Source organism: Carassius auratus, chromosome 48, assembly GCF_003368295.1.
Source record: "Carassius auratus strain Wakin chromosome 48, ASM336829v1, whole genome shotgun sequence".
Classification (NCBI taxonomy): Eukaryota; Metazoa; Chordata; class Actinopteri; order Cypriniformes; family Cyprinidae; genus Carassius; species Carassius auratus.
In genome coordinates, this window is record NC_039290.1 from 2225552 (window position 1) to 2253051 (window position 27500).

At 36.5% G+C, this 27500-nt stretch overlaps 1 protein-coding gene and 1 long non-coding RNA gene across 2 annotated transcripts in view; both read left to right on the forward strand.

Moving 5' to 3' along the window:
- The first annotated feature begins 1537 nt into the window (after positions 1 to 1537).
- LOC113065337 (uncharacterized) lies at positions 1538 to 2682 on the forward strand. The gene is made up of 4 exons (XR_003278992.1): positions 1538 to 1556; positions 1690 to 1754; positions 1857 to 2069; positions 2158 to 2682. It is a non-coding gene; the product is annotated as an uncharacterized LOC113065337 (long non-coding RNA).
- Positions 2683 to 8819: 6137 nt separating this feature from the next.
- The window catches only part of LOC113065498 (adenylate cyclase type 6-like), a 29112-nt gene continuing 10431 nt past the window's right edge, over positions 8820 to 27500 (forward strand). The window contains exons 1-8 of the mRNA XM_026236772.1: positions 8820 to 9036; positions 9541 to 10429; positions 23617 to 23766; positions 24755 to 24876; positions 25746 to 25857; positions 26154 to 26281; positions 26375 to 26533; positions 27465 to 27500. The exon at positions 27465 to 27500 is cut by the window's right edge and continues 106 nt beyond it. Of these exons, the coding sequence (XP_026092557.1) occupies positions 9542 to 10429; positions 23617 to 23766; positions 24755 to 24876; positions 25746 to 25857; positions 26154 to 26281; positions 26375 to 26533; positions 27465 to 27500 (1595 nt within the window). The 5' untranslated portion in view covers positions 8820 to 9036; position 9541. The remainder of the gene's footprint in view (positions 9037 to 9540; positions 10430 to 23616; positions 23767 to 24754; positions 24877 to 25745; positions 25858 to 26153; positions 26282 to 26374; positions 26534 to 27464) is intronic.

Genomic DNA, 27500 nt, shown 5'->3' on the forward strand with positions numbered 1-27500 from the left:
GTATTGTATTTACTAACACACAATAACCACAACACTTACCAGGAATTTTACCACAGTAACTGTTTTTTTACTCTACACTATTTTGTAAAGCACAGTAACCACTAAGTTTGCCATGCCTTTAATATCTTTTTGTGATGTAATTGTAATTCAGTGTTTTTTTCTGTCTTTCAGTTACGTCGGATTACATACTCCACAACAACCTGTAATCCAGCAGATCTTTAAAGAAGCCATCTCTTGTAAAATCTCTCTCTCTCTCTCTCTCTCTCTCTCTCTCTCTCTCTCGCTCTGCTAGAATTAACAGGGAACTTCAACTCCACGCTCCCAATGCTGATATTGAAGAAGCTGTCAAGGGGGCTGAACAAGTCCTTCAAAGGATCAACCCTTCACAGGTAATGTTGAAGACTCTTAGTTATAACTGATTTGCTTTAATGAACGCATCCTTATATTATGTGTTAATCAAATATTTTGGTCACAGATCATTTTAACACACTGTCTCAACATGTTTATATTTCAGGAAGGCCTGTCATGAGATTTGAATTTGACCATCTTGTGCATTTATGAAGAAGACCAAAAGCTGCAAAGGTAAAACACTTCCAATGGTACGTCAGATACATTTTTCTCAGCATTTGATGTTTCTTAAATTTTGGTTCACTTAGCCCATCAGGAAGAACACTCAAACAAAGAGCATGTTGTAGTAGTAATAATTCATCCAATAATCATATTATATTGCACAAGCGTACTTGTACAAAATTCTACAACTTTTACTCCTACTGCTGTTATTGGCCATTACCACAGCTCCCATCAGATTGTGCCCATTGTAAGAGTGTTTATATCATGAAGTTTAAATGAAGTCCATTGTATTCTTTATTGATCTTTACAAATTGGTGCCGCCTCTTCCTGTTTCAACAGTACATGATATCTGTCCACACCTCATAGTCTGCCTTTCTTTCTATGGTGATGTTACTGAACACATCTGTCTTAGAAGCAAGAGAATGGAAATCCTAGTTTAACTTTTCAAGTGCTACAAATCAGATCTTCAATGAATTTGGGCAATCAGATCACTTAAAGTTGTTCACACAAAGACCAATAACTATAATGAGAAGTATTTTAGCATCCACACCAACAGACAGTACTGTTCTCTTAAATCTCTTAAATGTTCCCCTCATTCTGTTAAATTTATACACAAAATTCTGCCTTTCTCTGCCTTTTTCACTTCATCTTCATGCTGTACTCCCTCACTCACACATTCTTTTATGCTCTGTTGTAAGGCAGAAACTGAGAGTTTGCATGATGGTATTTTCTCAGACGCTGAATCTGATGTGAACAGATGAACTCAGGAGCCTACTAGAGTTGCCAAGGAACTTGTGCTTGAAGTATATAATTATATCTGCTTTATTTATATTTTTAAACAACAATAATGATTAAACATGGGGGTCAATAAATATTTTTTGTTTTACAGCTGAAGACCAGAAACGCAAAGAAAATCAGTCAAACCAGTCCTAAAGAAATGAGGAATGAACATGGACTTCTTGTGCCCCAAAAGAAAAGACAGAAAGGTGAAAAGTTTCACATTTCCATTTGTATGTCTGAATTCAATGCAGTTATGTGTGGTACAACATTGATGTTGATCTCTCAAAAGACTTTTCAAGTCCGCAGTTATAGTTTTTCACATATACATCTTTTTTATAGCTCCTAAAATGAGCAAATAAGCTGTGCATCATCTCTGTGATTTGGGAAGGAAATGACTGAATATGGTGAGTACTGACACCTGCAACTGTATTCACCAACACTATTACTCTAGAATGGTTATTGCTGTTATTGCTGACTTATTGTTTTGTCTGTTTGTTTGAATTTAGATGAAGCCAGTTGATGAAGATATCAATTGAATGGCCACCAAGTGCATCACTGCTACCTGAACCCATCAGTTATCTTCTGTGAAGACTGCATTCACAAACCGCTCCACTGCGACAGCTCAGATGTTACGGCCTGTAAAAGTAAACATCACAGCTAAACAACGAGAGCTAGTTGTGGTGGGATTCTTTTGGCCAATATCCCCAACAAGAATCAATGTTAAGTCCAGTGCAACAATTATAAATAAAAATACTATATATTGTTTATTGATTTACCATACCCTAAATACATGTTTTGGCCCTCCAGGACATCTAGACCAGGTGGAGTGTGAGGAGGACGGTCAGAGACTCCAGCCAGCCGAGCCATGGATTGCTCTCACTGTTACCATCAGGCATGCGTTATCACAGAACCTACACCAGCAGACAGTGAGACAAGTTCCTTTCACAGGCAATCAGACTGAACTGAACTCATACCAGTAAAACCATACACACCCCACCAACCTCATATGCCCTGCACTCTTATCAGTTATGCTGACTGGACTCAATATTATTATGCACCCTGACATTCTGTTTGCACTAATTCATACCGTGCTGCACTGCAGACATGTATGTGTACTGTGATTATTATTGTTTTCAATTCATGCTCTCTGTATAGCATAATTTTTAACATATATTGTTCTCTACCTGAATTGAGTCCCTTATATATGTGTGTTTCATATATATATTCAGAATTTGTATTTCATATATATTCATGAATTAATTCATTTGCCATCCATACTGTCACGCTGCAGTCTGCACCCAAGACTTTCGTCACCTGTATACTTGTGTTCATTGTATTGTGACAATAAAGACATTTGATTTAAATTGGTTATATGTCTTTTGTTCATCAGTTGTGCTGTAGGGTGCTGCATAACAACTGCAAAAAAAAAATTATGACATGGAAGATTATGATATGTCCAGGACATGGACAAGCAAGAAGAGGAAGAAAAGCAAGAGAGCTCTAAAAACTTGATGTGATTCTTTGGGGCTCAAGACATTTCACCATGCATGCATTTGCATGGCTTCATCTGATTAGAAAAACATGGTTTTAACATAACCCATTTTTAATATTGTTAAAAATTGTATATCATTTGTCTTAATACACTACTTTAGTTGTCTTTATGTTGTATCCTCCAGTAAAGTACTGCACATGGTGTTGGATAATAAAGTAGGGTGAATATTCTATATTAAGAATGGTGTTTGGTAAATACACCATTTAATTTTGTAAACAATAGATAAATGTGTTTTAATTAAGAAATTAACATTTGGTTACATTAATGACATTCAGTTAGATGAAGGGCAGGCTGAAAGCTGCATTAGAAGATACTGAATGGACTATAATGCTGCAGGAATTTCATGCACAACTGAAGGTGATGGACAAGGGAAAGATCAACATGAATCCAGTACTGTATAATAAGCAAGATGAGCATGCACATTACTGATGTTTAGTACCCGAGGAGGACAAATATGAGGAGTATTTTACACAGAGACACAAATTAGCTCTTAATATTATGATTCTTTGCATTGCATGAATTGTATGGCTTTGCACTATAAACTACACACTCTCTGTACCTTGTCTTACTGAATGACACATTGACACTGTGAAAGTACAATGAAGTGTCACAGTATGTATTGGTTGTTTAAATTGGTGTCTTTGTTTACTTTCAATACTGTATCCTTGCACCTGATGTAATTCAATATTTGGAGCCTATTCCAAATAGGCACTGATGTATATTTTTATGGTTCTATTCTTATTCTAAGATAAACATGACTTACAACTTACATATTGGCAATTTGTTGAAAAGAAAAACTTTAAAATTATGACTCAGCACAGTCTGTTGTCCATGATGAGAAAAGGTATGTGTATGTTTTACTGCCCTTCCATCTTCAAGGGCCCAGTAGAGTCCCCTAGAAGAGCAAAAAAATGTAAATTTCAAATGGCTGTAAATCAAAGTCTGATTATAGTGTCAAAGAAAAAATTGGCAGGACAACTACTTATGCTATGCTAATTAAATAATGTTGGACAGAGTTTTCAAACATATATGGAAAGGTGGTATAAAGGTGTTTAAAAAAGTGCACTTACTAAAATATCGAATTTCAGCCTGCCTCTTTAATATGTCATTAATGTTTACACAATGAACATGTTTAGATGACCCTTTGTTAAAAAAGATTGCATTTTCCCATTTTTTTAATTATTAAACATTTTAAACTACATTACCCATAAGCCTCTGCCATTCTATCGTTTGAACGCGAGTAATATTAGCGCTGGTATTTGGAGTTTATTGGAGTTGTGCTTAGGGTTAGGGTTACGATTTCGGTAAAGAGGTAATTTCTCACGACATAGCAACACTGCATTGTTAACTGAAGGTGTTACTGACGTAATAATTACAGTCAAACGGACTTTGCAACATTAAGCGGTTTATAATTTGGGTTAAAAGATAGTCCAATCACAACGAGTTCTGCGAGAGCCAAGGGAACGTCAAAGCCAATGGCAACCCAGTTGAGCAGAGGCGTCACACTAACTTGTACATATATGGTCATTTATGCCGGGAGCTTCCGGGTTCCTGTAGTGAATGGACAGAAGCTGCAGTTACCCTGATGCAGCAAGAAATACGTTGATTAAAGGTGTTTTTTTGTTTTGTGTTTTAACGAAGGTATAATGATTCCCATTGTATTGAATAGGCTACATTGTTTACACTAATATTAGTGTACAGTACTTAAACTCAAAAGTTTGCATATACTGTGTGAAAAATAAATGTCAAAATGTTTCATTTGCTTAAAAAAAACACCTCTGAAGATTATTTAAACACAATATTTTTCTACTACTCAATTTTCCTTCTGTAATATTTACAATGTATTTATAGTGTATTAAAGGTAAACAATTTATCACATCTACTTTTCATGGAAATGGACCCTAAAAACTTGCCATTCTTAGATCCACCAGTTGAACTATAGGAATAGAAAACAAACAAACAAACATCATGACATCAATCACTCATTGTCTAGTCATTTTACAGTGTTTATTGATATGTCAAACTTTTCGCAGATAAACATAGTGCCCAGAACAGTCTCTCTCCAGTTTATTCCACTATGAAAAAAAAAGAAAAGTTGATAAAAAAAAATGCATAGAGGTAACTAAGTGAAAACAAACAAACAAAATTGCAACAGAAACTCCCTTCAAAAAACATAAGTTTAATATTCATTTATAATTTATAATAATCCTGACAAAAGATGCCAAAGAATAATCAAGGCTACAGTTGAAAATATATTGTTTTCTTCCCTTTATCAACCAAATAGGCAAAAATGATTAAGAACAATGCTCCAATATTTTACAATTATCACCTTTAAAAACATATATCCTGTAATCATTGTTTGCTTCTATTGTGAATAAATGCAAAACAAATAAATGGTTAATAATAATAATTATTATTATGTGTATATATATATATATAGGAGAGCTTATAGTAGAGATTGGAGTGATGAATGTAGAGCAAAAATGAATACAAGCAGAAATGCTAAGACTGGAGGTTGGCAGTAAAGGACTGAGAGCAGATGTGTCACACAAGAGAGGAAGATCTGGAAGCTTTTGAATGGGCTGATATTGTGAAGAGCTGATGAAGAATGATTAAGTAATCTGTGAGAAATCCTACAAGAAGAAACAAAGATAATTTATCACATTATGAACAACAAAAACACTGACAACAACAAATGGCAGAATACAACATACTGTAACTGCAGTGTGCATAGCAGTAATTGTACAGTATTGTCTGTTGGTGTGGACGCTAAAATACTTCTCATTATAGTTATTGGTCTTTGTGTGAACAACTTTAAAAGATCTGATTTGTAGCACTTGAAAAGTTAAACTAGGATTTCCATTCTCTTGCTTCTAAGACAGATGTGTTCAGTAACATCACCATAGAAAGAAAGGCAGACTATGAGGTGTGGACAGATATCATGTACTGTTGAAACAGGAAGAGGCGGCACCAATTTGTAAAGATCAATAAAGAATACAATGGACTTCATTTAAACTTCATGATATAAACACTCTTACAATGGGCACAATCTGATGGGAGCTGTGGTAATGGCCAATAACAGCAGTAGGAGTAAAAGTTGTAGAATTTTGTACAAGTACGCTTGTGCAATATAATATGATTATTGGATGAATTATTACTACTACAACATGCTCTTTGTTGAGTGTTCTTCCTGATGGGCTAAGTGAACCAAAATTTAAGAAACATCAAATGCTGAGAAAAATGTATCTGACGTACCATTGGAAGTGTTTACCTTTGCAGCTTTTGGTCTTCTTCATAAATGCACAAGATGGTCAAATTCAAATCTCATGACAGGCCTTCCTGAAATATAAACATGTTGAGACAGTGTGTTAAAATGATCTGTGACCAAAATATTTGATTAACACATAATATAAGGATGCGTTCATTAAAGCAAATCAGTTATAACTAAGAGTCTTCAACATTACCTGTGAAGGGTTGATCCTTTGAAGGACTTGTTCAGCCCCCTTGACAGCTTCTTCAATATCAGCATTGGGAGCGTGGAGTTGAAGTTCCCTGTTAATTCTAGCAGAGCGAGAGAGAGAGAGAGAGAGAGAGAGAGAGAGAGAGAGAGATTTTACAAGAGATGGCTTCTTTAAAGATCTGCTGGATTACAGGTTGTTGTGGAGTATGTAATCCGACGTAACTGAAAGACAGAAAAAACACTGAATTACAATTACATCACAAAAAGATATTAAAGGCATGGCAAACTTAGTGGTTACTGTGCTTTACAAATAGTGTAGAGTAAAAACACAGTTACTGTGGTAAAATCCTGGTAAGTGTTGTGGTTATTGTGTGTTAGTAAATACAAATACCAGAGTAAAACTATGGTTACTATGGTAAACCCATAGTAAATGTCGTGGTTATTGTGTGTTAGTAACTACAAATACCAGAGTAAAACTATGGTTACTATGGTAAACCCATAGTAAATGTTGTGGTTATTGTGTGTTAGTAACTACAAATACCAGAGTAAAACTATGGTTACTATGGTAAACCCATAGTAAATGTCGTGGTTATTGTTCGTTAGTAACTACAAATACCAGAGTAAAACTATGGTTACTATGGTAAACCCATAGTAAATGTCGTGGTTATTGTTCGTTAGTAAATACAAATACCAGAGTAAAACTATGGTTACTATGGTAAACCCATAGTAAATGTCGTGGTTATTGTTCGTTAGTAAATACAAATACCAGAGTAAAACTATGGTTACTATGGTAAACCCATAGTAAATGTCGTGGTTATTGTGTGTTAGTAAATACAAATACCAGAGTAAAACTATGGTTACTATGGTAAACCCATAGTAAATGTCGTGGTTATGTGCGTTACAAAGTCCAGAGTAAAACTACGGTTAAAGTAGGAGAAGCATGGTAAATATGCTGTAGTTACTGTGTGTGTATTGGCTACACATGACGTGGTCAAGCAAAAGTTAGGCTAGTATTGTAAAAATATGCTAAATGTGTGGACTTTTTACACGATCACGATTATCACGCGATATTGGGTTTGGGTGCTTTGTTGTGCTTGTATTAGTCATGTCTAAAAGCTGAAGACCCATATGTCACATCATTATTTATTTAAAACTGCAACAGGTCTATAAACAGTACAGGTTAGCTTAGGCTAATGACAATGGTAGGCTAGCTGAGCAGCCCACTGACCCATAATTTGAGCATAAACTGCCCTTTAAAAACACGACCCTGTCTAACGTGATGCAGAAATACTGAAATAATTAAAACAATACGCTTAACCACGTGATAACATTACAAAAAGAAGAAGAAGAAAAATATATTTACCCTTGCTTACCTGTTTGAAGGTGTACGCGCATCAGGTGAACTGAACGAGCCTCGCTGGTGACGTCACTGCCGCTGAAGATGATGCGTGTTATTTGGACGCATCTGCTCTCCACCGAAATTAATGGGAAGGATTGGCGTATCATATGCACGCAAAAATGGCATTTGGCGTATGCATTACACGCAAATAGAAAGTGTAAAGTCGTGTTATTTATACGCAGACTGATGAGAACGGGTTGATCATATCACTGCATTGGATAGGTCACAAGATTGTCTATATGTGTATAAATATATGAGACATATAGGCTATATATAATTTCAAATATATATATTTTTAGAGGAATTATATGCTGAAACTTCTTGATGTTATTGTGGTTAAAATCTTTCAACGTTGAATTCGAGTTGGCTGCGTCTTATTTAATTTCCAGACAGTTGTTTAAAAAATTCGTTTGAAGTCACTAATGCCCCTGTCTTGAGGTAAAGTAGTGACTCAGCTGAGCAAATTTGGGGAGGCATGCACAATTTAATCTGAATTACAGAGCGTTGACTTATGATGACACACGGGCCGTAAGTACTTTGTTGTCAGACAGCAAGCTAGAAACTGGCCTCTGTTTATATTTTAGGAAAATGTTCCTGTCTTAAACGTTTTGTGGTTCGCTTTGAAAGTCAAATCCTAGGCAACAGGAGTTGGATTAATTTAAATCTTTTCAAATTTCTGTATTTGTGATGTTCTTTTTTTCCCTTATGTCAGTCAATAAGTCATAGGTTTACTGTAAGATTGATTGGATGCTTTTAGCATCTGTCAATTCTAACTATAGAGTATTTCCTCTTATTTTATTTTCAGCTTTTTAAAATTAGCTTTCATGTGAATTAACATTTCTGAGAAAGCAGAATCACCGGTTAATTACAGCTTGAAATCAATACTAGTATTTACTAACCTGTTGAGGCATAAACATGAATAAACACATTAATGTCAACAGGGAATTCAGCAACAGCTATTAGCGAAAGTTATTAGCAGTAATCAGACACTGATAATCTCAGAGATGTTTGTCTTGTGCCTTTTTCATTTTCACGCTTCACTTATGCTGCATGTGCTCTGTTTGTATTGTACCAGCAGACTCAGGTGGCTGAGGGATGCAGAGATCTTGGCGCTATTCGAGGATTTTCTGTTGACCCTGTGCTTAAGTGGGTGTCGCAGAACTTCACAAGCCCTGTTCTGAGAAAAATGCTGGTAATATTATCTCTCTACACTAGAGTAAATGCAGTGCCTTGCTAAAGAGAGCAGTGCCGTCACACAAAGGGGACGCCACACAGGTAAGTCGACCTCGCTAAACAACTTGGCAGCTTTCACTGTATTAATACGATACCAGTTAAAAGTTTAAACACAGTTGACTGACTCTGCTTCTCATGATTCTCAAAACCTTTTGATCTAAAACTTATGCTTTGATGCTGCAATGAATTATATAGACCGATATAAATTGTGGTTATGTAGTAATTTAGTAGGAAAAGCATGGGAATTGCTTCAGTATTGTTTAGAAAATGTGGATAATAAGTGGGAAGGCCAACAATTATAGTGTCAGTAATATTTTTAGAAACTCTGTTATGTTTTTAAGATTGACCTTCTTATGTTTTTAAGGAAAGATTTTGCGGAGTTGATTTGTTGTTAGTTTAATTGTGTAATGTGTATATAACATTTTATTATTTTTTACATGCACGAATATAGCCTTTGGTGCTGATATGGCTAATGAAATAGATGAAAAATAATTAGCTTATATTTAAGCAGGTATTCTGTTCTTTTGGACATCTTTTTGTATTCAGAATGTCTTGGGTCAATGGCTTTAAAGCTGCCAGAGTGGACAACCATAAGACTGCATGGGGTGAGCGCAATGGCAGGAAATCAAGGTGTAAAAGGGGCTCGTCCCTGTGCAGCCCGCGCTACATGAGCTGTCTACGGGACCCCGAGTCTATGGAACCTCCTTCGCCGCACTACTCCCGTGCAGCAGGGGGCGCCACCAGCAGCAACTTCAGCACACGCTGCGTTTGGCAGGAGGACCATTACGGCAGGAAGGGTGATGTGGGTCTGAGAGCCGTGGACCTGGCGTTTGAAGATTCCGAGACGAGGCAAACGGAAGATGCCGAGGACCCTGATGATGGCGGAGAAGAGAGGAAGGGTGCCGACAGGTGTCTTTTGACGTGCTTGTTGTGTCTGGCTCATATTTTTCAGTCCAAGAAGTTCAAGTCGTCCAAGCTCGAGCGACTGTATCAGCGGTACTTCTTCAGGCTCAACCAGAGCTCTCTCACGATGCTCATGGGGGTCCTGGTTGTGGTTTGCGGGGTTATGCTGGCGTTCCACTGTGTCCAAGGTCCACCAGATGTGGCGTTTGCTTCGGTGCTCTCTGTAGCCATGGGCCTGTTCTTAGCCTTGATGGTGGTGTGTAACAGAAACGGCTTCCACCAGGACTACATGTGGATTGTGAGTTATTTGCTCATGGCGGTGTTAGTCGTGGTGCAGGTGTTTGGCTTGTTGATGGTGGATCCACCCAGTGTGTCTGAAGGGATATGGTGGACTGTGTTCTTCATCTACATCATCTACACGCTGCTACCGGTGCGAATGAGAGCAGCTGTGATCACTGGAGCTGTGCTGTCCACCATACACATGATAATGGCATGGAGACTCAACCTTGAAGATTTCTTCCTTACCAGAAAGGTATGTTTACACTTCTGAAACATTTAAAATTAAAAGAGGAATATTTCACACAAATATGAATTTGTCATTATTTCAAAACCTGTTCTGGTATTTGTTTGTTTTATGATAGTTGATTCTTTTTTTTATGTTTCTGTCCTTTTTGAACTGGTCAGTTCTGGTCTATGTAAAAATGCACCAAAATGATGTTATACAAATGTTATACAGAAAAAAAAAAACAGCATATGAATTTGACACCAGATGAGGGTGAATTAATATATCAGATTATTTATTTTGGGTGAATTGTTCCTTTTTAATATACAGGACAATTTCCAGATTTAATAGATTTAAAAAAAACTAAAACACTTTGAAGAAAATAATTGCACATTATTTACACCCAATTTTGCAACTCCACAGTGATGGAGAATAAGCACCAAGTAACTGATCATATGAAGGCACAATCTTTCACATCTCCAAATTCTTTGGAGTCACAGAGTTCAGTGGATAACTTGTTATTTTTTGAAAGCTTTGCTTGTTTCAGTATTTTTAAAGGAATGCCTGGCATGACAGTTTCAGACTGCAGTGTGGATGGATCTTAGTTTCCAAAATTCTCTTCCCTTTTGCAACTTTGCTTTGTCCTTCACTGCTGTTCATATGATGCATTTGCCATGCAATGTTTCTATGCAGGGGCTCAAATGCGTCCATTGTGTCAGCTCCACATTCCATGTGATCTAGGGCTGACATTGTTAATGCTAGTTCAGTGAGCTTGGGCTTTTGTGTGTTTGCTCCTTAGACAGCTGGGCTGTGGGCTCTCTACTTGGCACTCAGCATGATCGAAATGGATTGGGATAATGGCTGCTGATTGACTCAGGATATGGCCCAGAGCATGTACTTGTAGATTCTCATCATAGACATTTGGGATAGGTTCCAATCCTGTGGCCAGTCAATGGGGGGCAAATATCCATTGGTTGTGTAGCTGCTTAGTGACTTATATAAATGCTCTCTCACAATGAACAAGCAAAGTATGCCTTCATATTTGCTCTGTGATCTTTTGTTTTTAAAGTACATTGAAGTCTTTGGTTGAGGATGGAAGGAGTTGTTCAATATTCTTGTAGTTTGCAAATGCAGTGACCATTCAGTTTGATTACAAAAACGGTATAATATCCCAAATAATGTACGCTACCATTCAAAAGACTGAATTCCCCATTGATAATAATAAGAAATGTTACTTGAGCACCAACTCAGCATATTTGAATGACTTAAAATGACTAAAAAAACTAAATTAATTGTTCTAAATACTGTTTAGAAAGAATTAAATTATGAATAAATATGGAATAGAAGGAATTTTGCTAAAGATTACATTCATTAAAATTATGTCAGATTAACTTTACAGATGTAAATTTGCAATCTAAAACCCCCCAAAGATTATTAGAGTACCTTTTACTAAAAAAATACTGATTTAGTTTTCCTACTTCAAAATTTGATTCAATGTGTTACTTGCCATTCCTTTTGTAGTTGTTTGTGAAATCTTGTGAAATTCTAGATAAATTATCCACTAGTTAGTTGCTGGAATACTAATATGGATAGGGACAAGCTTTTCTTCTCCATCCTTTGGCCAAAAGGGCTAATTTGACAAATGCAGCTACACCTCAGAAAGCTCATTTCCTGTTCATTCCCTTTATCTCTCTCTCTTCTCCATTCTGTCTGTCCCCCACCATTCCTCTCACACCCCTACACTCCTTCTCACTGTGCTGTTTGCGTGTCCCTCCGAGATGACCAGCAGTGCAGTGCAGAGCGACTAGGTCAGTGGGCGATCACCAGCGGGACAATAACTGTCTTTGTGAAGATACACACTGGTGGGGTGGTGTGGGGCAGAATGTGGTGACTGGAATGGCTGGGGATCGACAGTATGAAATAGCGCCGGACTGACGTGCTGGGCTGAAAAAAGACAGCCAGTGCATGCCTTTCTTTTGCTTGTTCTTTCTCTCTCTCTTTTACTCTCTCACTCACTCACAGTAACGAATCCCCTTTTCACAACAGGGCTCATGAGATGGCTCTCTTAAAGTTCTGGGCTGATGGCAGGGAGGGAAGGTATTTAATTGATTTTGCTGTGTTGATCTGGGTAATTGACATGGAATACTTTTGGAGAGTTGCTGTGTCCTGCGGCGTGCCATACTGTAGCTCATCCAAAACTATTTTAAAAAGTATTTTGTCAATGTGAATTTTAGGTTCAGCGTTGTTCTTCCAAATGTAAAAAACTGTCCGTGGGATTTTTTAAAATTGAAAATATGTTTGGTCACCTGGTCTGATATCTTATTGGCAGGCGTGGGACAGTTTACATCCCGAGATGCAAGTTTTTTGGTTGTTATATGGAGAGGCGGCAGACACTGTGATTTCAATGGCACTCTGTTACTCCAGTCTATGAGAGCACCTGTTCTGTGGCTCTTGTTCCAACATTGTCCCATGGGGTTAAACTAAGCTCATGAAGAGACCAGCAAATTAGAGACATAAATGTAACACCTTTTTTTAGAGACACCAAGCTGAATGTGTTATTTTTAGCCCAAGACCTGGTTACATGCTTGTATATTGTAGCTAAATTAACTAATACATAGCCGGATACACTAATTATGTAGACCTTATTGATTCCTGAAAATGTACTTAAGAGAAATTCATGGTGATGAAAATAAACATCGACTTTATACTCTGTGAAATTGTTCTGAAATGTATTTTTGTTTGCATTTGTCAACTTATTACTTGTAATAGTGTGAACAGAAAAGAGCAATTTTAGCCAGATGCCTGTAGCACGTATAGTAGCTAGCTCAGGGGGAAAACCTGTTTGTACAATGCCCTGAGTTGTTTGGAGATGCGTTATAGATGAGCTGACGTTCATTCCACTCCAGCAAAGAAACAAATTACTGCAACTAATTACAATTTCGGATGCAAAAATAATGTAATCATTCAAAGCGGCAATTAATCGTTCAAATTCCACTTATTTTATTCTGTATTTGAGACCTTAATATGGTTATGTTCACACACAGTACGGTTATTTACGGGGGTGAAAACCCCATTCTGTAACAGAACTCATAGCCGTAAATTCAGGACTCACAACTGCAAACCCTTGCTGTGTAATAAGAACAGGAGTGGACAACTAAGTTAAGAAATTTAGAAAAAAAACGATATATATATATATATATATATATATATATATATATATATATATATATATATATATATACCGTATATCACAATTCAGCCAAAAAAACAGGGATATGAATTTTTGCTCATATCGCCCAGCCCTACGTGATACTTCTTTAATAACACTCTGGCTTTTTCACACCTACCATGATTCATCAGATCTGCAATCCAGTGGAAAACACAGATGTTATAAGAACGAATTCAAACTAAAATAAAACCGTGTTTACCTCAAACAATCAAAAATTCCACAACTGGCTCTTGCTTAGATAAGCGCTTTGTTCTTGGGTACATCTAAACAAGACACTGTTTTCCGGTGGACTCAAAAGCCAGTCTACTCCAGAATGAAAGCTGGGTCGACACGAGAGCTTTGTTAATTGATAAAAATACTGACCAATTACTGACCAACAATATATATTTATATTTTATGTGGACCATAAAATTATTTTGCATAATTTTTGTTTTGCCCTATGACAATATAAATATTTAATGTAAGCTGTTTTCTTTTAATTCTATAGCAGCAAATAATGAAGTTCATGTGCAACACTTGTTTAAAAAAAAATATATATTTTACTTAACACAAAATATCTTTTGATGTAATTTTTTTTTGTCCATACAATGAAAGTCTGTTATTGTATGAATAAAAGCAGTTGAAACATTCTACAGAATATCTTCTTTTGCTTTCCCCAGAAGAAGCAATTGTTTATAACAAGATGTAAATGATAAAAGAAATGTAATTTTAAGAAATAGGACTTGTTAAGTGGAATCTGATTCCTAACCATTCTGTTTATCATGATTCAGATCTCCAGTCTTTTAAAATCAAATTTAACTTTAGAGAAGCCTAACATTGGCATAAAGTGCCAAGCTAACAAACCCAAGTCTCAAAACTGTTGCTCCAACAGCCGTTTTGCATGCTGAGCGATCAGTCAAAACTTCTGGCTGAACTCAGGTCAACCTCAAGATTAGCGTTTGCTTTGCCCTCAGCGGTGTGAGCGCCGTGCCTGACTAATCAGTGCAGGAGGTGTCATAAATTAGGATTTAATGATAAGTGCGATGTTGTACTCTATATGCATGTGGTGATAAAGGTAATAATAATAGCATGGCTAATTATAACATTTCAGTATTGGATCACATCAAGGCCTGTTATAGCAGATGCTCTATGGTTTCCTAATGACCAGGGCTTTCTCACTCAAAGCAAAAACTGGGTTTTAGCACTGTGACTGCCAAATGTCATGTATTAGGATACCAATAATGGTGGTAAACGTTAATTAACGTTAGAACCACAGACTGTGGTTCTTTTCCCCCTTGCTTATTTCTGTTTCACTGTGTATGTTTTTTTTTCTTCTGATTTTGAAAAGGGTTTGAGAAACTATGGAGAGAATAATATGATTAGTCATAACATTTCACCAGCGTATTCCCAAAAAACATTTAATTGAAACTCATCTGTGCTCTACAGCAGAGGAGTTCTCAATGTCTTCTCACTTTAGGACAGGAAAAAACATACAACAGAAGCACAAAAGTAATCTATATCGGCATAGATTTCAGTTTTTTTTCTCGTTCAAAGCTCTTATGGAATCAAATATAAAGCACAAGTTTTATGATTCTTTTGTTGATTTTCTGTCATTTGTTTTTTTCGAAAAGAGCAGCCTGCAAAGTTGTCAATCTTTTCCTGTTTTTCACAGAGGAACGTTAAGTCATACAGGTTTGGAACAACACGAGAGTGAGTAAATCCTTTTATATTTAGAGGATCGTGATTGTTACAATATTTTATCAGGTTTATTTTCACAGTCCTTTGACACCTAAATCTAATCATCTCAGATTATTCAAGTATTGATGTGCTTTTAAAGTGTTGTCTCATTCGTGTCTTTTCGTCTGAGGAAACTATTGATTTCCACTCTTTTTCATCTCCACTGTTTTCCACCTTTGTACCTTTTAGGTCTATCTCTTTCAGTGTATGTTTCATTGCACAGGGACCAATTGATGTTTTGTGGGATTTCAGGCCATCTTTTTTTGGATTCAGGCCGCTGTGATGACCTGTGTGCTTTTGCTGTGCACTGGAGAATTGAGGACTCTAAAGGGTTTAGGTGGATTTCAGAGCAGTATGGCATTTCATTTGGCTCATTTGCTTGTAGAAATTTGTCATCACAGCTGCCAAGCTCAGATTCTATGACTGCAGAAAGCTCTATGTCTATAATCCTTAGATTAGGATGGCTTCACTTTCTTGCCATTTTTATTTTGGATTACTTATTTGTGTGAAGGAATGCTGTGTTTGCTGTTTGTCTTTGAATTTGTCAAGCTCTACCCGGTGTCATTTTGCCCTTTCCAAGTTCATAATAATGATAGAAAATTCCTGACAAGGTGCTTTGAGGTCTCTTAGGAACATGGCGGTTCCTTGTGAGAACTTTCTCTTAAACCAGTTTCTCTGTGTATTTATGTAAACTATACATAATGTCCATGCTGGGAAGGAGGAGGAGGTGGCTGTCATGTGCCTGTCACATGCGTCACTGTGCCTTTCTGACCTTGTGTGCTTGTGACAGACAGGCTCAGAGTACTCCTGGAGCACATTAGTACAGTGCTTAGAATAGAAATGAAGAACATGGATTTATTTTCAGTAACAGAGATATAACATCAACAAGCCACTTGTCTCTTTTTCATTTGTATTTTTGTCATGAACTTTCTGTTAACCAAAAATGTAATTAATTTAAATGCCTTATTCAGCGTTATGTTGTTCCAAACTCCTGTTTTTTTTTGTGTGTGTGTTTTTTGTTTTTCTGTCAGAGCAAAGGTGATTCAAAAAAATATGAAGTTCTTGATATACAGTGTCAGTTTATAATAACTACAGGATACTAACGTCATGCAATACCTTGAATTGTACAATGATATAATTGATTCATCTGATTTATACACTTTCATTTGGGATGATCTGGTTCAAAAGTTTGGGGTTGGTAAGATTTTTTTATTTTTATAGTGCCCCATTATGCGTTTTTTGAAATATTATCTTTCATGCAATGTGTAATGTAGCTGTCTGTGAATGTAAACAGTCTGCAAAGTTGTAAAGCCAAAAGTGCACAATAAATAGTTTAAAAAACAAACAGACAAAAGAATCTACTCTGAACAACCGAACCGAGTCATCAGGAATTCCATTCTCACTTCTGTGACACCTACATGTCACGGGGTAATATATTTGCATAATACCCTCCTATGTTCTACATGACCTGCCCTCAAACACTATAGCACGCTCTTTACGTGGTAGACCAATCACAAAAGACTGCCATCTGATCAATCAAATCAGTGTAGGCTCATGGAAAGGATATATATATATATATATATATATATATATATATATATATATATATATATATATATATATATATATATATATATATATATATATATATATATATATATATATATATATATATATATATATATATATATATGAAGAGTTCAGATGCAAAAACCTCTAAATGCCATCTGAAATTTTCAACTAAAATTAGGAATTTTTTCAGGCTCCTATATTTATGTCCAGTTATTTCACTTTAATAGCCTGGAAAAGGACCTGCACATTGCCATTAAAGTAAAATGACTCAACCTAAGCATAGGAGCTTATTAAAAATCCAAATTTTAGATGAAAATTTCAGATGGCATTTAGAGGTTTTTGCATCTGAACTCTTCATATATATATATATGTATATATATATATGTATGTGTGTATATGTATATACAGTATATAAAAATTGTCTGACCCCCAGACAATGGAGCAGTAGTGAAAACTATAATTTATTTTAATGTTATGGCCAATATTAAACTTAACTATTTTGTCTAAAGAACGTTTGTTTCGTCTAAACTTGTAACTGCTAAAACTAAATTTAGGCATCATAACATATAATATGCACTTTTAATTTAGTTTTATGGTATCACTTTATGTTGCTTTTTGTGGAGTTTGTTTGTCTTTTTTCCTTGATAGCTCCCTATGAGCTGCTGTTATTGCAAAAGCTGCATAGTGATTATTCAAAAATGTTTGTCTTTGTGAGTAGATAATGACACTATTTTAATTTGGGGGTGAACAATCCCTTTAACCATTAAAACAAATGGGTGAAGTAAAGCCATCTTCAGCTTTCAGTCTTATGCACTGAAGCTTTTTGGGTCAGTGCTAATTTGTAGGTTTGTTTGGGTCCTAGTTTGTTTTCCCTTGGCTTTCTTTTTGTGATCATTAGTATCCAGCTGTCATATGTCGCAAGCCCAAAGGCATCAAGCCTATTGTGCTGTTGCTGAATATGTCTAAATCGCAGCTGTTTGTTTTGATGAGATAATTATCGTGTTATTATAGGCGAATGCATCTTTTGCCATACTGAGGGCACTTTTCATATTCTAGAATCAGATGACTGACTCTGTGGCCTATTAGTAAATTTGCTCTTTCTTCAGGCTGACATGGTCATTTATCAGGGGCCTGGGGCCTCAAACTGTTATGAATGATAAAGGTATAAACCATCCCATAGTGGAACATGGAGAAAGTGACTTTGATTCTTCATGACCCACATATTGGACTTCATTTTCCTGCCTGCATTTGTCTTAAGATTGATAACCTCATTTCGCTTGCACAAATGCTTTTTCAAATGTTTATGCGTTTATGACTTTAAATACTCATAAACTACAATTTATTTGCCATAAATCATAGCTTAAAGTGATTGGTAGTAAAGTCGCATTTCGTACTCCTGCATTTGACTGCTGTTATTTATGCAGGGATGAGAATTCAGTAGATACGGCAAGTTCATTTGAGGTCAAAGATGTTTTTATGAGTTTGTCTTTACAGGAATTTTCTTGGTAAGGCAGTTCACAGACCACCCTTAAACCTTAAAAGCTTTCTCATTCATACTTCAAAACACTCCAGCAGCATCTAAAATCCCCTTCAAATAAACAATGATTACATTCTGGATATAGGCCTCAATGGACCTTTAACTAAGTCCAAGGGGAAGGTCCTGCACGTATGTGGGTTCATATAATGTTTCGTTTCTGGGCGAGTTCCAGTGTGAGTAGGGCTTTGGCTTTCTTATGTAATAGCCCTTTAAACCAAAACTTTCACTCAATGGCGACTTCCCAGAAACTGACTGTTATGCCTACTTATCTATTCATTTAGATGTTGTGCCGCCACTCTTTTTTCATTCTTGCTTGTTCTCCACCACTCCTCCTGCTCTACTTTTCTCTGATCTTGTTTGTTTGCTAGGTGCAGTGGCTCCTGAGATCAGGACTGGAAAATAGAGAGTTGATCCTTATGGTATAGCAGCTGTATGTACAGGGCTTTTGTGGATTTTGACTAATGGAATGGTTTTTAAAGGGGTAGTTCACCTTCAGTTGCTGGTCCCCATTAACGTGCATAGTGTTCAACTTAAGGTGAACCATGCCTTTAAGTACTTTATATAAAATAAAGAATCGGTCATCATTTTGTCACCCTCATGTCATTTAAAATTCTAAAAGAGATTTTTAGCAGAGTGTTCAAGCAGCTCTTTTCCATTTCAGTAAATAACTACTTAAATTTCAGTCCGGTTTTCAAACAAAGCATCAGAAGGCTTCAGGTTTGGAATGACAGGGAAGTTTTTACTGTAGGTTAGCACCCATGACATTTAATTCTCTGCACCTCGGAGGTGTATGCACTCTTATTCAGTTTGCAGAATTAGTCTCGGTGTGAGTCAGGGCTTTCTTGAAATCTGCCCTGTTACTGCACCACTGTAGTGTAGGCAATGAGTTTTCAAATTGGGGTCCTGGGACCCCCAGCGGACTGCAATGGAGTGCTGTGGGTGTCTGTGGAAAAGTGTAAAGAAATACAGTTTATAAAAATATATAAAATTAAAATAATTAATAAATAATTAAATTAAAATAAGCTTATAAATACATTTTAAAATAAAAATGTAAAATTAAAAATAAGTAAAATATATACTAAAAATGAAATGTCTATAAATTAAACCCAGACCCAAGTTTGAATGAGGGAAGTTGTGAAGAAGACGACAACAAATAAATCTAAATAACTTCCATGCAACATTTAAGTGTTATGCCCATTTTAAACATTGCACACATAAGCACATCAGAGGAAACCGTTCACATGTGTTAAGTGTGAAGCAGGCAGAGGTATTCCAGTTTTTGACATGGCATAGAAGCAGGTCAAGTGCTTGTAATCAGTGTTTCTGTCTCTGAGAGAGTGTGTTGAGGGGCCCTAGTGGCTCAAGGGCTTTCAGGACACTGTAGCTCACAGCAATGAACGTCAAGACATCTGTGGTCTTGTGCCAGGAATGAGACATTATATGGGTGGGGTTTCAAAAACAAAACAAAACAAAAAAAATTGATTGTTTGAACACATTGATTGTTTTCCAAATGATCCTAATAAGGAATTCGGTTGATTAGCAACAAGCTTTGTTTTGAAAATCTCCACTTGTCTCTTGGAGATATGCACTTATGTTTTAAAATCAAATCCAGAAGTATTTCTTACTTTATCTGTTGCATGACCTTGGTCCAGATCTGCTGAGCCCATTGTGTTTGGTGACATTTTTCTCAAAGATCATTCTATGGCTTCACTGCTCAGCTGAGACCAATTTTAGTTTGGCCCAAACTATGACAGTTCAGTGCCAAAAAGGCCAAACTCCAAATCCTAGTCTTTCTTTCTTTCATCTTTTCCTTTCCTTTCCTTTCCTTTCCTGATTTCCTCCCCTTCCATCCCTTTCCTATTCTTTTTTCTTTGTGCCTTCCTTTCTTCCGTCATTCCTTCCTTAATTGAATTTTATAGAAAACCAAAGTTATCATTTTAAACAAAAATGATTTAATAAAGCAAAAAAAAAAAAAAAAAAGTTTCCTTTACATAATTTATTATTTACTTTCTCCTCTTCTTCATTACTTCCTTTGTTCTAACAAAGTGACAAAGTGAACCGAGAGTAAATCCACCCTAGCACAAGTCATGTTTGACAAAGTTAATGATCTGGAAGTGACACCACTCCTCATAGAACTTGTTGTTTTTGAGACAAGACAAGACAGCAACAGCATCTGGATGAATTTCTGCTCTAGTCTTGACTCATGTGACCCCACAGCACATTTAAATCTTAAACGCCATCATTATTTCATTGTCATGAAACATGTAATGACATCATAGTCAGTGATATATGTCCACATCGTTCAGAGGAGATGGCAAGAGCATTTCTTGATCACACACCGAGAGTAAATATTTATTTTGCTAGTCTGGATTTCTTCCTGTTTCTTAGCCTTTCCTGTATCTCATTCATGCTAGCTACCCTTATGGCACAGATACGTTGTGCAACAAGCAGAATAAGGTTCACATTCCCACATTATAAGACAATGTTTAGACTGTTAAAAAGGAAGAATCCCTGTCTGTCAATTGGGAAGGCATTAAGTGTTTCTGTGAATAAAATCCCATCATCCCTCGCTCTTCCCACATTCTACACCACCTGTATGGTAAAAGAGTATGGTGCAAGTCATGGTGACATAAGAGTACTGTACTGTGTACTGTATACAAATTCTTACTCTTGCGTGAGTGTTAGAAAATGTTTCACATGTTCATGAAATCTATACAAAGGATTTGGAAAGGGTAAATCTGGTTTTGGTCCCTCCCTACATTTTAGAAAAACTCCAGTCCTTGTCAGTTCAGGTCAGCTTTAAAATGAGGATCTAATAAAACAGCAGTTTCTTTATTCTCTGACATTTCTACACACTGAGGCTGACTGCTCCATGTGTGGTTCATTGTCTCACACAAACACACACACACACACACACATGCTCGGTCAGTGATCTGACAGTTTCATTTAATCAGTTTTGCTGTGAGTTAAAAGCATGTGACATTCATTCTGTCAGATCTGTCAGCTTAAATGTCAACCGCTTTTTTTATTTCACTGGTATGATCTAGTGTGATATGAATGAACTGAGGGGGTTGCTGTATGTCAGATGCTACATGAATAAAACAGGGGAGCTTGTTGTTGTGTATCAGTACAATGAGATTAACGCACTTATGCTATCTGCTGATGAAGATTCTGGTCAGACCATGACATTCATGGGAAACTGTTAAAATTTAGGGCTTGGCATTTTAAAATCTTCATAACAATAGAAACAAGTTATTAATTACTCAAAATTACTAAATTACTATAAATAACAAGTATGATGTGTGTATTACGGTTTAAAAGTTTGGAGGTCAGTACCCTTTTTTTTTTTTTTTTTTTTTTTTTATAAATTCATCAAATAATCCTGAAAAATCTACTATTATATATTACAGGAAAATAGAATATATTAAAACATCTGTTTTTAAATTGTAATTCTGATTCACAATTTTAATGTGCTTTAACCCTTTCCCCCCTTTTCTTTTAAATGAATGAACAATACGTATTTAATAAAAAAAAAAAAAAAAAAACAAGATTAAAAAATAATTACTCACCAACTGCTTACATAGAATTCCATTAGAAAATTAAACTGGCACTATTAGAATAATCCGCACATACAATCTCTGTGTTAATATAAAGACCATGTCACTTTTATCATTTCACATGTCAACAGGCCCTGCTGTGGGGAAAATGCAATCTGCCAGCATAGTAATATCAATCGGAGATGAAATACTTGAAATCTGAGCACCTTTAAATGTCTTTTTCACACGGTTTTAAAGGAGTTTTGTCAGTGTTTATCTTGATCTTGCTTTTATTGTTTTGTAGGAGTGTTTTTTTTGGAGTTCTCTTTGTGTGCAACCATCTTGGTGTGCTGCCGTCTTGACCTGGTCTCCCTAGAAGAAGAGATTGTGGTGTCTCAATGGGATTCTCCCACCCTATGTATTTTGTGTTAACAGCACTTTAGTGTTAGTGTTAGTGAGTCCCTCGAATTGAACTGCTTTTTTTAGTTTTGAAAAACTTTGGATAACGTCATCTGAGCAAATGGATGCCTGATGGGCCTTGCTTTTCTTCCTGAACTCTAAAAATCTGAAGATGTTTGTACATTCACTCTAGGGGCACTTGAAAGATGGAGTGAAGCTATTTTTCTGAAGCTCTGCTGTGCCATTTCTTGTCAAGTGGATAAATAAAGCTCATTCCTCTTCGGCAAAGTAGAAAATGCTTGTTGCAGAGAAATGGGCCTCAACTAGTTCTCTCAGGCAAACTGTTTCTGACTGATGGCGACTAGATGTGTTTGCTTGGGGTTTCAATTGTAGAACCGTACTCTAACACGTGATAATCAAGTATTGACCTTGTGTGTTCAGTCATATTCAATATTTCAACTCCTGTTATGACCATGTAAACTGGATAACAAATCTGTCAGGATGCCAGGAAGAGACAACTCAAAGTCAAAGTCTGCTTTATTGTTTTCCACATGTAAAGCATAAACTTAGTAGACTAGTAACTATCTGTGGAGCATTGTCCAAGACAAAACTCATATAACAGGAATTACATACCCCAGTTACAACAATTTAATTTGACTCAATGTAAAAAAATGAAAAATTAGGGGAGAAATGTGCCTGATGGTCTTAAAATAGGCTTTATTTTCTTTTTGCAAAAAAGTAATTTCTTCTTCTCACAAAGTAATTTCTTTTGATTTGTTGTGGCATGTGACCTGGATATGTTTTTGCGACATTAACTTGTAAATGCTGTCCATATAACTGTTACAGACTCTCAGAAACCATTTGCAGTAAAACCTCAAACCATTTGAAGTTCTCTTAAACACAGAGGTTTGACCACATACCATCTAATGCCCGGATATTTGTGCTGATGTAGAGATTAAGACCTGAAACATAAAGCCAGTTGCTGGATGCTTTTCATATTACTGCAGACAGTAGGCCTAACTCCTTTCACTATTACATGAGTTGATCTTCAGCTGTTTGAGCCATTTCTGAGTGATGTGTGTTGTGAATGTAGAGCTTTAATTTAACCAAGCTGTTTAAGTGGTCTAAAAACGTAATGTCAGTGCCTTTAAAACATCTTTTTAAATCTTTTCCGCATGCCACATTAAAAATTCCTCATTTCATTCCTCTTCTCTCTTTCTCTGTGCAGTTATGTGCCAATGCGATGATTTTCCTGTGTACCAACATCATTGGCATCTGCACACACTACCCAGCAGAGGTGTCTCAGAGACAGGCCTTCAAGGAGACCAGAGGATACATCCAAGCCAGATTACACCTTCAGAGAGAGAACCAGCAGCAGGTTGGCAAGCTCTCGAGTACACAAACACACCTACCCTCCCGACACTTGTTTACTTCATGAAGCATGCTGATAACATGCTGTGTTTTATAAAACCTTGCGAGACTGTAAAACCCTGTGAGAAGAGTTACAACTTTAAATGTATCCTATAAAGCACTGCTGCTTCAGCCATATACATACATACAGATATCCTTGGCCACTGTGTCATGCCATGTCATCGTGTCAATTTTCTATTTATTGACCTTTTTTGTGAGCATTGTACCAACTTAACAATTGTCCAACTATAAAAAACAAAATAGTCCTAGAGAATATTTTTTCCCCCTAAAATAATGTATAAATTATGGACAAGTATATATTGAATATGTATATGTATAGATTTGTTTTATATTTGACATTAAATATAGGTTTTTCTAGTCAAAAATATTGGATTGGCTAAATATTGTTGATTGTGAGTGTAATCTCTATAAAATTATTGCAAAATTTAGCGAAAAATCATGGAAATTAATCGGTTAAAATGTATACATATATTTTTTTAACATTTTATATTTTGTATATATACTTTTTATATTAATAAACTTGTACTTGTGAAATGTAGTAGTTCTGTGTATGTGTGTGTGTGTGTGATACACAGATACACAGAGCGAGATTTTTGATAATTTTTATATTGGAATCAAGACCTATATAAATATGTTTTATTTTTATTATAAAAAAATATGTATGCATATATGTTATTTAAAAAAAAATAATTAAAAATAAATGGCCAGAAGTTTGTAATTTGTTTGTATTTATACTGTATTTTTGTATGTGTACATACTGTGTAAATACAATGTATATATTTATAAACGCACACATATACATACTGTATGTGTTTGAGTATTTTATCCACTAAAATCTCCAGTTCAGTTCAGTTATGTCAGCTACCCTCATATAAGTAGACTGTATGTGTAGGTATATACACACGCTCACTGGTGTCATCTCAAACCTGATCCAGGAGCGCCTGTTGCTCTCTGTGTTGCCAAGGCATGTTGCTATGGAGATGAAGGCAGACATCAACGCCAAGAAAGAGGATATGATGTTCCACAAGATCTACATCCAGAAGCACGACAACGTCAGGTACACAAGCATGTGGTGTGGTACAGCTATGTTTGCCAGTGTTTCCCTCACACCTCCAGAATGAGAAGTGACAGTGTTCTAACACTCAGTCCCCACGTGATTGAAGCAGGCGACAAGTCTGGATAAAACACAGACACATTAGACACTGATACCGCTTAATGATATCTCTCCCAAGGCTGAAGCTATGTTGAACGCTTAAACGCAGATTAGCGTACTCTCTAGTCCTTGAGATGTGACTTTTCTATCTTTTCTATTGTTTTTTTTGAAGGTCAGTTTGGGTTAGAGTCGCTTGTTATGATGTACCAGAAGTTACACAATCAATTAACAGAAAGCTGTGTGAAATGACAGCAAGCCACTTTAGTAACGCAGTTACGTGTTTGGAGCGCGTTGAATTCAGTTCTTATGAACACATTGTCCTGCATAATCCCAGCCAGCTTGAAGCATCTGTGCTAGAAAAAACTTGGATGTGTGAAAATGCTAAATGTCACGTAAATGTAGAGATCCTGCTCTCCAAATGTTAGGAATTTTATCAGCCATTTAGGAAGGAAACAGCGCCACCTGTTGTCACTCGATAATTCAACCATGCCGTGGGTCCGTTCTGTCATGTCTTAAATTATAGTTGATGACCGTATATCCTCCTCATGGCTAGGAGGCTTTTAAGGACACCAGCCGAGTCCTGCTTTTTCTAATTGAAGGATAGACTGGAGTATTGAGAGTGGCCTCCCTCTATTCAGAAAGTGAACTGAATCGATGTTTTTTTTCTCTGTTAGCCCATCAAACCAAATTCAGTGACCCAGACAAGGTGCTCTGTGATTATTGATCTCATTTTCTCTGTCTGTCTGTCTGTCTTCTGTCTGTTCTTGTGCTAGTATCCTATTTGCAGACATCGAGGGCTTCACCAGTTTGGCGTCTCAGTGCACGGCTCAGGAGCTTGTGATGACCCTTAATGAGCTTTTTGCTCGCTTTGATAAATTGGCTTGGGTAAGTGGACAACATGAATACATTTTTAGTGGAACTATTTTTGTTCACTATGAGGTTATTAACAGATAGTGACAAAATCTTTTTGAATTTTGAGCGCTTGATGACAGTATGTAATCTTAATGAAAAAAAGAGACATGCACAATTAAAGCCAATATCCTAATAAAAACCTAATAACAAGCATATAACTATCGCATATAGCAGCCACCCACAAGTATGCTAACATCATAACATCCTATTAGAGAGGATTTCCGCAATAATAGTTGCATAAATGTGCTGTGCTTTGTCTGAATTCTTAGGAAAACCACTGTCTGCGGATCAAGATCCTGGGGGACTGTTATTACTGTGTGTCTGGACTTCCGGAGCCAAGGGCAGATCACGCGCACTGCTGTGTGGAGATGGGAGTGGACATGATTGAGGCCATCTCGTAGGTTTTTCTTCACATCATTTTCTATATTGATCTCTCTTCCTCATCAACACTTTTTTCAATTAAAACACACGCGTGCTGCTACATGTGCAGATTGGTGCGAGAGGTCACGGGAGTGAACGTGAACATGCGTGTGGGAATACATAGCGGCCGTGTGCACTGCGGGGTGCTCGGCCTACGCAAATGGCAGTTTGATGTCTGGTCCAACGATGTCACACTGGCTAACCAGATGGAGGCAGGAGGTCAAGCAGGGTAAAAGAGAACACCACCCATCAAAAATGGGATCAGTATTTTTAAGTTTCATATTTAAACTTAGCTGTAAAGGATGTAGAGATTTGTGTTAAAGGAATAGTGCACCTGCTAATGAAAATTTGCTGAAAATGAGTTCAGCCTCAGGCCATCCAAAATGTACATTTGTTTATTTCTGAACAAATCTGAACAGATTTGGATGAATTTAGCTTTACATCGCTTGCTCACCAATGGATCCTCAGCAGGGAATGGGTGCCATCAGAATAAGAGTCCAAATAGCTGATAAAAACATATAAAAAAAAAATACTCAAGTAATCCGCAACTTTTATGAAGCCAGTAGCTGAGTGTTTTTAATAAACAAACCCCTCATTAAAATAACTTAAAACAGGGGTAAAATAAGAGTCCTCTGTATACAATAATAATTTCTGCAAGGAAAAGTCATCTCATCTGAGCACAGGAAAGAAATATGCACAGATTAAGCAACATTTACATTGGATTTTGATGTGAGACGACAACAGGAGATGGACTTTTTCACTGGAGGAAGGATAATTATGGATTATGGACTCAAATTTTGGCCAGAAGAGATGTTTAAAGTTTAAAATGCCTTGATGGATATGTTTCTTACAAATATGCAGCTTTTCACTTCACAAGACATTCATAGATGGACTGGAGTGTCAAGTGTGGATTGTTGTGAAGCTTTTATCAGCTGTGTGAACATTCTGACGGCACCCATTCACTGCAGAGGATCTGTTAGTGAGCAAGTGATGTAATGCTAAATTTCAACAAATCTGTTCCTATGAAAAAAAAAAAAAACACGTCATCTTCATCTTAGATGGCTTGAGGGTGAGTAATTTTGCAGCAAGTTATTTATTTATGTATTTTTTGTGAAATATTGCTTTATATAGTAAAACTCTACTTTTGTGAATGTTTACAGGCGGATCCACATCACCAAAGCCACACTGCAGTATTT